Source organism: Haemorhous mexicanus, chromosome 28, assembly GCF_027477595.1.
Source record: "Haemorhous mexicanus isolate bHaeMex1 chromosome 28, bHaeMex1.pri, whole genome shotgun sequence".
NCBI classification, from domain to species: Eukaryota; Metazoa; Chordata; class Aves; order Passeriformes; family Fringillidae; genus Haemorhous; species Haemorhous mexicanus.
Window position 1 is genome coordinate 4,934,946 of NC_082368.1, and position 12,262 is coordinate 4,947,207.

The 12,262-nt window shown below is 59.2% G+C and overlaps 1 protein-coding gene across 5 annotated transcripts; it reads right to left on the reverse strand.

Annotated features, from left to right (window-relative positions):
- Positions 1 to 282: 282 nt before the first annotated feature.
- On the reverse strand, positions 283 to 11,422 carry LIMD2 (LIM domain containing 2). Of its 5 annotated transcripts, none has more exons than XM_059869564.1 (5): positions 11,125 to 11,422; positions 3,639 to 3,740; positions 1,935 to 1,979; positions 1,402 to 1,541; positions 283 to 944 (listed from the first exon to the last, which is right to left on the reverse strand). In XM_059869564.1, the coding sequence occupies exons 2-5, from the start codon at positions 3,678 to 3,680 to the stop codon at positions 785 to 787; spliced, it is 387 nt and encodes a 128-aa protein (XP_059725547.1). In that variant the 5' UTR covers positions 3,681 to 3,740; positions 11,125 to 11,422; the 3' UTR covers positions 283 to 784. The 5 variants fall into 5 exon arrangements, with proteins under 5 accessions (XP_059725547.1, XP_059725545.1, XP_059725548.1 ...); XM_059869562.1 differs by having other exon boundaries at positions 3,639 to 3,775; positions 11,125 to 11,420; XM_059869565.1 differs by lacking the exon at positions 11,125 to 11,422 and adding an exon at positions 5,501 to 6,406.
- Between the last annotated feature and the right edge of the window lie 840 nt (positions 11,423 to 12,262).

Below are 12,262 nucleotides of genomic sequence, written 5' to 3' on the forward strand. Positions count from 1 at the left end.
GGCCTCTGGGGTGACCAGGGGGTCAGGGGTCTGCACCCTGGTCACCTCTGCTGAGTCCTCAGGGTGTGCAGGACCCCTCTGAGCACTCCCCAAAGAAGGGAGGTGCCTCTTTCCCTTCCCTGCCTCCCCTTCACCCCCAGCCTCGCTCACACACAGGTATCCAGGAACATTTCCCTGATCCTGCACGGACACAAGCTCTTTCCACACTGCCTGGGCAGTAAGAGGCAGATGTGACCACGAGTGCCACCTCCCCAGGCCCCTGGGAACACAGGACAAGACAGGGAAGGCTGGGAAACCTTGTATTACAAAAATAAAGGCGCGCAGGCGGAGCTCCGGCGCAGAACGTACCAGTGGAAGGCAAATATAAAAAACAGACACAGAAACCGTGGCAGGGCAACATCCTTAAGGCTGAACCATCCCAGCTGAACTGAGCTGATGTAAAGCAGGGACCCTGCTCACCCAGAGCCCCAGCGGTGCAGGGCTGGTGTGGCTGGGAGCTCTGCAGTGGCTCACACGCTGGGTAAGCCCCCAGCTCATCCCTTCTCCCTGGTGAAAGGCCTGAAATGGATCAAGAGGGCTGGGGGGGTCCCATGGGGGGGCATTGCTTCTGCTCTGATCTCACTGGGGAGAGGGGCCTGCACAGAGAGGGCTCCAGGTCTGGGGGCTGCACCCTGCTCACCTCTGAGCACCCCCCAAAGAGGGGCTCCCCCTCTCCCCTGGCCCAGGTCCTGCTCTACATCAGCTCAGTTGGCCCAGCTCAGCTCCCTGGCAGGGCTGGCCCCGCTCACGCCGACTTGGTGCCGCTCTCCACCTCCTTGTGCACCCACAGCTCCTTGTGCTGCCGGCGCCCGAAGCCTTCGTCGTAGTTGCCTTTACTCTTGAAGAGCTGCTGGAAGTGGGGCTTGCAGTAGAACTCGCCATGGAGCGCGGCGTAGCTGCCCAGGCTGGGGAGGGAGGGCAGGGTTAGCAGGCAGGGAGACTGGGCAAACTGGGGGGGCCTGGGGACACCGGGACAGCAGAGGGGACAACACGCAGGAGGGGACCCTTAGGGCCAACAGCTCCCTCCCACCAGCAGAGGCTGTTGGGGGCTGCTGAGAGTAGAAAAGGGGGGTCCCAGGGGAGCCCAGCTCGGCTCTGAGTCCTCTAGAAGGAGGCTCTGGCTCAGCCCCGTGTTCCCCTGGGGCTGCTCTCAAGGGGAACATCTCTCCCTCCATACCAGGTAGGGCTCAGCTGTGACCTGGGCCCAGGTGAGCAGATAAACCTTCGCCTTGCTGTGGTGGGTGGGCTGGGGGGCTTTGGCTACTGGCCAAGCCAGGGGCTGTGATGGGGAGGGCACTGTTTGGGAGGGTCTCTGCAGAGCTGCAGTGGCCCCTGTCCCACCACAGGGACAGCCTGGCTCACCTGAGCTTGGTGTGGCAGTGCTTGCAGCAGAAGCAGGAGTTGTGGAAGACGAATTTGTCGGCCACCAGGCGCTCCATGGGGTACACGGTTTTCTGGCAGGCAGTGCACATCTCCTTCACCTGTGCCTTCAGGCTGAAGGACTGGCCAGAGGCAGAGCAAAGGGAGACACAGGATAAGGAAGGAGTTTGGGACAACCTGGATCCCTCCACCACCCTCCTCCCTGCCCTGCATTCACCAGAGCACTGGGGAGCAGGAAGCAGCCCCCCCTCCCCCACCCTCCCTGGGCTGGAGCTCGGCCCTGGGGGCTTTTGGCCCTTCCACCCTTGCCAAGAATCAGCAGGATGGCCCAGAGCAGCTGTGGCTGCCCCTGGATCCCTGGAAGAGTCCAAAACCAGGCTGGACAGGGCTTGGAGCAGCCTGGGACAGTGGGAGGTGTGCCTGCCATGGCAGGGGTGGCACGGGGTGGGCTCTGAGGTCCATTCCCCCCCAAGCCATTCTGGGATGATTCTGTGGTGTAGAAAAAGCAAAGGCACCTTGGAGCGCTGCACTGTGCTGCCCCCTGAGCTGCTTTTGGCCTCCTAAAAAGGGAAGGAGAAAGCAAAATGAGAGCTTGGCACAAGACCCTGACCAAACCCCTCTGTACCTGCACCTGGAAACCACACAGCAGCTCTGCCCCAAGGGCTGCTCCTGCCCCTTGCAGGGGGTAATTAACTCCTCTGCTGGAGATGCACAGGGCTCAGGGGGCAATGCTGCCCCGTGGGTGCTGCCCAGGCTCAGGGGGCACTGCCCCCTTCCCCCTGGGCACAGCTGGGTGCCCCTTGCTGTCCCAGACCCTCTTGGGGCAGAGGTTTTGTTTCCAGTTCCTCTGCCCCGTTTCAGCTCCTCAGGCTGGGGCTGGGCAGGAAATGAGGCACAGAGCCCTGGGGGTGTGGGGAGGGCACAGGAGGGCACAGGGCAGAGCTCTGAGCTCTGGGGCAGGTGCTGCTCAGCCCTGCAGCACCAGGGCACAGCCCCAAGTGCTGAGAGCCTCTACCTGTGCCCCAGCTCTCTCTGCACCGTGTCCCATCTGCAGCTGCAACAGCTCATCCCTTCCAAATCCCCCCTGCTCCCCCTCACAGTGCACATCCTGCACACACCCCACACCTGCTGGCTCCCTGACAGCCACCCCAGGAGTTTCACCCTCCTGGGCACTGATGGAAGTGTTCCCTCCTTCCCAAAGTCGGGATCCAAGGGGCAGTGGCACTCCAGCAAGGTGACCAGTCAGGGCTGGCTCATCGCCCTCACACCTTGTTCCCAAGGTCAGGGCAGGGTGACCCCAGGACATCCCTCCAGGATGTCACCCTGCTGTCCTTGTCCTTCCCCTGGCTGCAGTTTGGCTGTGCCCAGCACTGCCCCTCTCTGCCAGGCTGATCCCCACCCCCTGCTCCTCCTGCCTCGTCCCTCCCCATCGCTTCTCCTTTGTATTTTTGGAAGCAGTTTGTCCGAGGGAGGCACAGGAAGCTCTCCCTTCTCCGAGCTGCCTCCTCAGAGGTTTCCCAGCTGCTCTCAGTGCCTGAGGTCAGGGACATGATTTTGTGATTTTCCTCCCAGTCCCACGAGGCTGGAAACAGGAGCCAAAATCAACAACGGGACGTGGGCAGGAGGAGGCTCTGGCTGTGTAAAACCAGTTGCATCCCTTGGCACTGGGAGAACAACCACAGCTACTCTCCTGGGGTTAAGGTTTAATTTGCTGTTTCCAGGCTCAGCTGACCAGAGCTGCCTCTCTGGAGCTGAGACATCCGTTCCCAAGGCTGCAGCAACCCAGGGCTGCTGTCACTTCTCCTGGCCAGGCATGCTCTCCTTTCCATATCTGACAGATCTTCCCTCGGGGAAGGGCCGTATCCTGTCCCAGCAGGAGATGTTCTTGAACCTTTATGTTTTTCCATCTCCAATCACTGCAGCTCCAAAGCTCTCAATTGTGATCAGGGAAAGCCATGGAAACACAAACAAACAGACAGCAGCTCCAGGAGCTCTGGATGGAGCAGAGCCTGAGGCTGGCGTCCAGCGTGCTCAGCAAACAGCACCTTCTGCTGGAACATTCCTGTCCCCAGCTCTGTTCTTTGAGGAGCTGTGGCTGTGCCTTTGATCACCCTGAAACGTCAGGTCAGGAACACAGCTTCTGTGTACAACCCTCCCCCCTGAGACCCCAAACCCAGCTGAAATTCCCACACAAACCCCAGCATACAAACCCCACGTACATGAGCTGGGGCTGGGCTGGCAGCTCCCGTGGCCTGGAACATGGCTCCTTTCCCTTCTCCCTCTGTTTAATCCTCAGCCTGAAGGCTGTGGGTCGAGGTTCCCTGCAGAAGTGTCAAAGACAGACCTCTTGCAACACCTGGAAAGGAAATGTCATCAGGAGTGGGGCTGGTTTCATCACCAAAGCCAGCAGCCCTGCAGGAGCTGCTGTGGGCTCGAAGCTCCCTCCAGGCTCAGATCAGCCCTGCTGGGCTGGGGCTTCCTGGGGCAGCCCAGAGATTGAGGCACAGGGATCTGGATGGGAGATGCAGGTCTGCAATCCTGTGACAGCAGCTGGAGGGTTTGGGGCTCTCAACACCTGGAAGGGGACGGGATGGCAATGACCTCACCAAGGGGTCAAGGCTGGCCCCAAGCCAAGGCAGCAAAACCAGCAGCCCGTGTTTCACTAATGCAGCCACCCAAGGACTGGTGCTGCTGGAGGAAGGACTGTGGTTTTAGTCTCATTTTAGCCCAGAAAATCTTGCCGATCCCAGCTGGCAGAGCCAGTGATGGGGATTTTGTCCTCTCGGTGCCTCGAGGCTGAGCCCCGTGTGATGTGCCTGGGAGGATGAGGCTGACAGGGCTGGGACCAGCACAGGAAAAAAACACCAGCATTGCAAATCACCCCTTTTGGTAAAAAAGAGCTAAAAAGGCACTGACAGCTCCTCAGGGGGTTTTCCCCGCCACACTTTACCCTCAAAACACCCGTGAAAGATGAGCCCTGCTTTGAATACAGAGGACAGAGCTCTGGGGCTGAGTGATGCTGCCAGGGGAGGAGCAGAGCAGAGAAAAGGAGGGTGAAGGAGTGGCTCTGCAATGATGGGGTGAGCTGGAGGCTGGAAAACCAGCACCTCTGCCTGGGGCTGCTTTCCTGAACCCCCTCGGCCTCATATTGCCACCCCAAAAACCTTCCTGCTGCCCAAGGACTGGGCTGGACCCTGAGAAAGCCCCAGGGCAGAGATGGATGGAGGGCTTGGGGCAGGGGCATCTCCTCAATGCCCACCTCACAGGGACACTGGCAAACATGCCCTGAGTTTTAGGGGGCTCTTTGGCTGCCAAACCCCCAGCAGCTGACAGCAGGCTTGACTTACATCAGCAAAGCTCCTAAAATTCATGGCTGCTCTCAGAGTTGAAAGACCATTTCCCCAGGTGCTGGGCACTTGCTGGGTGCCCCTCTCAGCCCTGGCTGCAAAGGTTTCCCAGCCCCAGCTGAGGCCCAGCCCTGCTCTATCAGAATCATTTCCCGTCTCTCTGTGGTTTGGTTGTTATTTCCTGCTCTCCCAAGCTCGCAGGCAGCGGCTGCTGCTGAACCCAGCATCTGCTGGGGGCCACCCCCAGGGCCCCTCCCCGCCCCCATTCCTGGGGCAGGACCTTCTCTTTGTGCCTCCAGGGTCTGTGGGGTCCTACAGCCCAGCACAGACCCCGCAGGGCCCCCAAGAACCCGGTGTCCCCACTCCACACACAGCTCTGACACCGATGCACAGCCCTCCCTCTTTTCACCTGCTTTCCACCCTCACCCCTGCCTTTGTTACAAACATTTGTCCTCCCCCATCTTCCCTCCCCTACCCCAGCCACCTTCTTCCCGTGGGTTTTTCCTCCCCCAGCCCCTCCAGGAGCTGCTCCAGTGGAAGGTCCCTGCCCATGGGATCAGCTGAGCTTTAAGGCCCCCCCAACCCAAACCATTCAGGGCTCCTCTGATAAATGCATTTTTACTTCCACCCATTATTTGTTTCTTTGCTCCTCATGCCCCCAGACCCCTTTCCCTTCAATTCCACCCACTGATCCCCCCATGGTGGGCTGTTTCCCACCCAGCCCCTCTGCTCACCCTGCACAGACCCTCTGGTGCTCCCAGCGAGCCCCGAGCTGCAGCTGCTGCCCTGCAGCCTTCAAACCTCCTTCCTGCTGCAGGGCAGGAGGCAGGAGCAGAAATCTCAAAGGGGAAGGGTGTGCTGGGGTGATAAGGGAACCAGAACAAGTGAGAAACTGCAGGAGGGACTCTTGGAGGCTCTCAGCTGCTGTCATGGCTCTTCCCAGGAGCACAGCTCGGGGCTGGAGGCCAAGGCAGCCACCAGGAGAGGGGGAATGAGGTGACACGGGCAGAGCCTGAGGACACACTGCCACACTGATGCTACAGAGCCTTCACAAGGGCTCGGGGAGCCTCGGGGCCCGCTGGCTCTGAGGGTGCAGCAGGCACGTGTGACAGAGCCACAGCTGTGCCCCACAGGGGAGACTGGCACCACAACTGCCAGGTGTGACTGTCCCAAACCTCTGCCCCCTAAAGTCCTTAGCCCCTTCCACAGCCTGGGAGGAGCAGGAGCCAGGACTGTCCTCCTCTCCAGGTCATGCCAGCAGTGTCAGGTTTTGGCTCAGGACAAGCTGAGAACCTTTTGCCTTCCAGCCTCCCTCGTCCTGCCCCTTGTAGCAACTGAGGGCTCCGAGCAAGGAGGAGTCTGAGGGGAGGAAGGCAACGCTGCTCCATCACAGAGCATTCCCCAACAGCCTCCTGCATCCCCTCTCACCTTCCTGGGGCAGATGGAGGGAGAGGGAACATCTGGGGCAGCCCCCCAGGGCACTCCCCCGACCTCAGCCTGCCTCTGAAGGATCAGGTTTCCTGCAGCCAGGAGGGTGCAGGGAGCCTTTCTCTGTTCTCCTGTCCAGAGGGGCCAGCAGGGCTGGATCCCAGTGCACACCCAGCAGGGCTGGATCCCAGTGCAGACCCAGCAGGGCTGGATCCCAGTGCAGACCCAGCAGGGCTGGATCCCAGTGCAGACCCAGCAGGGCTGGATCCCAGTGCACACCCAGCAGGGCTGGATCCCAGTGCACACCCAGCAGGGCTGGATCCCAGTGCACACCCAGCCCATTCCCAGCCCCTTCCCAGCCCCTTCCCAGCCCAGTGGGTTCCAGCAGAGAAGGAAAGTGAGTGCAGAGGGCGAGGGGCCCCTCTCTGCCAGATGGTTCCCATTAGCAGCCCTGGGAAGGGTTTGTTTACTGCAGGGATCACTGCTCCATGGCAGGAGGCTTTCCCAAAGGCGAAGCACAGCGTGGGGGATCCGGGCCCCCTTCCTCCTCCATCCTCAGAGGACGTGGAGAGACCCCAGCTTGGAGAGGCTGCCAGGCCTTTCCCCAGGAAATCTTGGCCTGAGCTGCTGGCTGTGGGGATGGATGCCCAGGAAATCCTGTGCAGGATCAGTGAAACCCATACTGATGGGGTGCTGACCCTCCAGCTCCACGGCCACCATCCCTCTCAGCTGCCAGCGTGGGGAAGAGGCAAACAGGAGCTGGAAGAGCCTCTCCTGAGCCAGGGAATCTCCCAGCTCCCAAGGCTCAGTCTCTGCACTCTTGGGGTCTCACAGCTGACCCACACCATGAGACCAAAACCAGCATCAAAGAGGCCAGGCCAGAGCCAGGCCCAGCAGTGCCAGGGAAGGGAGGATGGAGCCAGCCCAGCGGCCACAGCTCCTGCTTCAGGCATGGAATCCCTTCACTCTGCCTCTGGTAGGGCTTTGAGCCAGCCACTGGACCTCATGGCCCTGGGGAGCCAGGGCAGGTCCCTGCTGGCTCAGCACAGGCTGGGGGACCTCAGGGAGGAGAATCCAGACATTTCTGGGGACACCCCTCCCCAGCTGGAGGGATTCCTGGGGAGTGGGCCTGACCTGCCCCACCCCACGGCCAGGAGCCACCTCCAGCAGCCTGCTCCACTAATCCCCTTTCCATCCACGTTCTGCCTCTTGAGAGGCTGCCAGTGGGCAGGAAATCTGTGGCCAGAACGCTGAGGGATGCTGACAAGGAGTAGCTGTGGGGAGGAACAGGGCTGCCTTTGTCAGGGCAACAATGGGGGACCCACAGGAGTGAGGGGGAGCCCCAGGGAAGCCCCTGCCCACCCACTCCCCTCTGCCACCTTCATCCCTGCCTGCCCTGAGGAGGAAGGGCACAGCTCTGGAAGCACCAGGGGACTGGGCTGGTCCCTGCCCTGCCTCTCAGGGAGGGGCCCACAGGCCAGAAGGATGCTGCTGGGATTCACCTGCTTTCCAGAAGCAGAAACTGAGGCAGCCAGTTCCTGGGACTGTGGCTGTGTTTAATGGGATCCATTAAAATCAGGATCTGAAGGGAGTCTCTGCTCCCTGGGAGTTGAGACAGAGCAGAGAAGCACAGCAGAAATCCTGCCAGGAGGATGAGAAGAGGCTTTTCCAAGCAGAGACAAATTCTCAGCAGTGCCAGACAAAAGCTGCAGGTTGAGAGGTTCAGGCTGGACACCAGACATAAGTGCTTCACTGGGAGAAACCTTGGAAGCTCTGCAGAAGGGACTAATGGGGTGCAATATCAACCTGCTGCAAACAAGCACAACAGGCACACAGAAGCTCATGGCTTCCCTGCCCTTGTCAGCCCTTCCCTAAACCATGCTCCACCTGGAAACATCACCCTGGTCTCCTACTCAAATGTACATTAGACACTAGCTCTTCTCCCATCAGATATTGGCCTCTCAGAGGGATTCATTAACCACATTCAGGAGAAGCAGATTCCTTTTAAGCTGTTCTCACCTGGTGGGCTCTCTGTGATGCAGACAGGTGAGCTGGTCTGGCAGCTCCACACTGGGAGATCTCAGACCTTGGGGTTCTGACACAAAACTCCAGCAGCCCTGAAAACCTCTGGCCTGCTGTGTCCTTACATCCCTCCTTGCAGAAGAATCCAAGTGTCTTCCTTGCATTTTGGTCTCTTTTCCCCATCCTTTTTCCTGTCTCCACCCAAAATAATCATTTCCTTGGGGCTCTACCACGAGGCCCTGTTGTTTCAGAAGTCATTTATCATAGCCAAGGAAGACACTGACCCAGTGTGACCCACCCAGCACTTGATTCTGCTTCCCAACAGCCCATCTGATTACTCTTCCAGAACCTGGTCTAGAAACCAACCTCTCCCTGTGCTCCAGTTAATGGAGCTGTAATTGCCTGTAATTTCCTCCTTCCTCCAGCACAACCTCTCGGTGTTGCCTTGGCTGATTTCCCCTCCTGGAACATCACCTGTTACTCACCAGACTCTGCACTGGCAGACTCCACCACTCCTGTGCTGGAGTCCCCATCCCTGGAGGGGTTTAAGGCCATGGGGAGGTGGCACTTGGGGACAAGCAATGGCCTTGGCAGTGCTGTGGGAATGGTTGGACACTATGACCTTAGAGAGCTTTTCCAACCTGAAGGATTCTCTGATTCCATGGGGTGACCCCATCTCCTGGGCCCTGACAGACCCCACAAAAAGCTTTTGCTCTTTCATCACCTGCAGATGCAGTAAGAGCAGGAGTGCATCCAGTTGCAGGCACTCCAAAACACAGCACAAGCCCTTTCCATGGTCCCTGCCTCCACACAAGCCCTACAAAATCCACTGTTTGCTGCCCAAAGGCAGATTGTATAAGAAGAAAACACGACCAAAATCATATTGGTAGTTAAATCTCTCCAAATATCATTCTTTTTGAGCTGTCCCAGCTATTTTCAGCCTTCATCTCTAGCCTTCCTTTTAGGATCCAAGGTGCCATGGAGCCCAGCGCAGGATCTGGTTCTCTGAAATCCACAGGATTGCAGTGGAGCAATGAGTGTGCCAGGAAAAGTAATCCCTGGAGAGGCACATCAGAGGATGCTGAGGCATCTTGCCACTGGAAACCCTGAGCTGGACATATGGAGAGGGTTATGAGCACACCACAGGAGTGAGAAATGTGTCTAAAGTGTGCTTAACATTGATATTGCAATAATCCTTTTGTCCAGATTTAATGTTTGCCATCCCAGGGCTTTTGCTAAGAGCGAGGTAAGCACTGCAACTCCCCCAGATGGCAGATAAAAATGACTTAACTGGGAGGAAAAAGCAGACATGTCTTGGGGGGACATGCAAGAGCTGAGGGTGGGAGAAAAGTAAAAGAAAAACTTCCTCACCCTCCAGGACCAGAGGGGTAGTTGAAGACTCCCAGGAGTTACCCACTGGAGGAAATCAGAAGAGGAATTCCCTTCCCTAATGAGAAATCTCCTGGGATTTTTGCTGACCAAAAAAAGGTCAGGAACCTGGTTTTAAGCTGTATAAGAATGAAGATGCACCTGCCACTTTGCAAAGCCCAAGAGGTTGGTTCTGACAGACCCTCAGTTCAGAACTGGGAATTTGCTTCTTGCAGGACTCCCATTCAAAAAGAACATTAACACTGGGGCTGTGTCAGACTAAGCTTGGTCGCTTGCCCTGCAATTATTTTGTAATCTACATTAATAATGCTGCAGATGTGCTACTCCTGGCCTTAAACACACAACAGCTCAGCTGAGGCACCAGATGTCTTCCCTGTGAGAGCCCTCACACGACGGCTTTGGTGGACAAAGCCCAATTTTCAAGGCTGGATTATCAGCTTTTTTTTCAAAACCGATACCCACACCATGAAAAAAAATCAGCAGAAAATTGATCATAAATATGATCTACAAGGTATCTTAGCTTGTTTGAAGCGATCCAAGGGGATTAGACAGATCAGGCTGGCTCAAAACACTGTAGTTACAGCACCAGACTGGGACTTGGGAGACCTGGGCTTGATTCTTAAATCTGCTGCTAATTTTGGGTGGCAGTGGAGAATTAATTTCATTTTTTCTGTTCCCCTTTTCCCCCTCCCCTCGATGAAAACAGAGCTGCTCTCCTTTGTGAAGCCCCGGGAGATCCCTGGCTGTTAAGGGTTATGTCAGAGCCCAGGGCATTCGTGTTGTTATTAAATCTCACAGCCATGCAACAGCCTCCCCAGGGAAGTGATGAAAGACCTGTCGCTGGAAAGGTTTAAACGCAGCCTGGATGAGGCGGTAGGAGACACACCATCGGGAATTGGCAGGCATTCACCAAGGGGGAGAAGGGAGTCGGGATCTAACAGGTTTTTCTTCCATCTCCGCTCTTTCTGATCAGCTTAATAAAACGGATCTGTCCAGCCGCCCTCCGGCACGTACTGCAGCACACAACAAAGAGCCGACTACAGCCCGAACGGGAACGGGAGCCCCCAAATCCGCCCCCAAACACGAACCCCCGGAGCGGATCCGGCCAGCACGGGCCTGCCCGCCCCGCCGGTACCGGCCCCTCTCGCGGGGCTCCGCGGGCACGGGGAGCCGGCCCCGACCCCCGGCCCCGACCCCAGACCCCGACCCCCGGCTCCGGCCCGCTCTCCCCCGTTCCGACCCGAACCTCCTCCCGCCCCCCGAGGCCGAGCAGCTGCCGGTGCAGCGGGGCCGGGGGCGAGCCCGGAGTGCGGGGCGGCTCCGGGGCAGCGCAGCCGCTCCCCGGGGCTCTCCCCGCTCCTCTCCATCCCCGCTCCTCTCCATCCCCGCCGCTGTGGCTGCCCCAGCCCCCCCCAGCCCGGCGTGCTCGGGACCCCCGGTGCGGGCGAGCCCCTCAGCCCCGCTCCCGGGGCCGGCATTGTCTGGCCGCCGCCTCCCGCCGCCCCCGAGCCGAGCTCACCGCCGAGCAGGAGGGTCCGCAGGGCGGGGCCGTGCCGTGCCGTGCCGTGCCGTGCCGTGCCGTGCCGTGCCGTGCCGTGCCGTGCCGTGCCGTGCCGTGCCCGGGGCTCGCTGCCCGTGTCCCGCCGCAGAGGCCGCGGCCGTGCAGCGGAGCCGCTTCCTGCGCTCCCCGCGCCGGCTCCGAGCCCTTTTATCGCGGGGCCGCAGCAGCGATTGGCTCTCGGCGTCGAACCGGCTTCCAGCCGCTCGCTCCTTTGTGTGGAGCCAGCCTCTAACCCCGAACCTTCCCCGCTCCCTCGGCTCCCAGCTCCCTCTGCCTGCTCGCCCGCAGCCTCCCCGATCGGACAGCGCCGGCCCCGGGGCGACCTTTCCGCTTTCTGGCGCGGGGTGCAATTACCGCCCCCCGGTAATTAGCTCTTCCAGCCTCTCTCCCATGAGCTGCGTGTGCAGATTGGCTTCGCCCCAAGCTTTGGACATGGCCTTCGGCTCTCCCCGCGTGGCGCTCACCCACCCCGAGATCCCGGAGCATCCCAAAGGGTCCATCCTGACCCCGCTAAGGGATCCCGGAGCATCCCAAAGGATCCATCCTGACCCCGCTAAGGGATCCCGGAGCATCCCAAAGGGTCCATCCTGACCCCACTAAGGGATCCCGGAGCATCCCAAAGGATCCATCCTGACCCCGCTAAGGGATCCCGGAGCATCCCAAAGGATCCATCCTGACCCCGCTAAGGGATCCCGGAGCATCCCAAAGGGTCCATCCTGACCCCACTAAGGGATCCCGGAGCATCCCAAAGGATCCATCCTGACCCTGCTAAGGGATCCTGGAGCATCCCAAAGGATCCATCCTGACCCCGCTAAGGGATCCCGGAGCATCCCAAAGGGTCCATCCTGATCCCGCTAAGGGATCCCGGAGCATCCCAAAGGGTCCATCCTGACCCCGCTAAGGGATCCCGGAGCATCCCAAAGGATCCATCCTGACCCCGCTAAGGGGTCCCGGAGCATCCCAAAGGATCCATCCTGACCCTGCTAAGGGATCCTGGAGCATCCCAAAGGGTCCATCCTGACCCCGCTAAGGGATCCTGGAGCATCCCAAAGGATCCATCCTGACCCCGCTAAGGGATCCTGGAGCATCCCAAAGG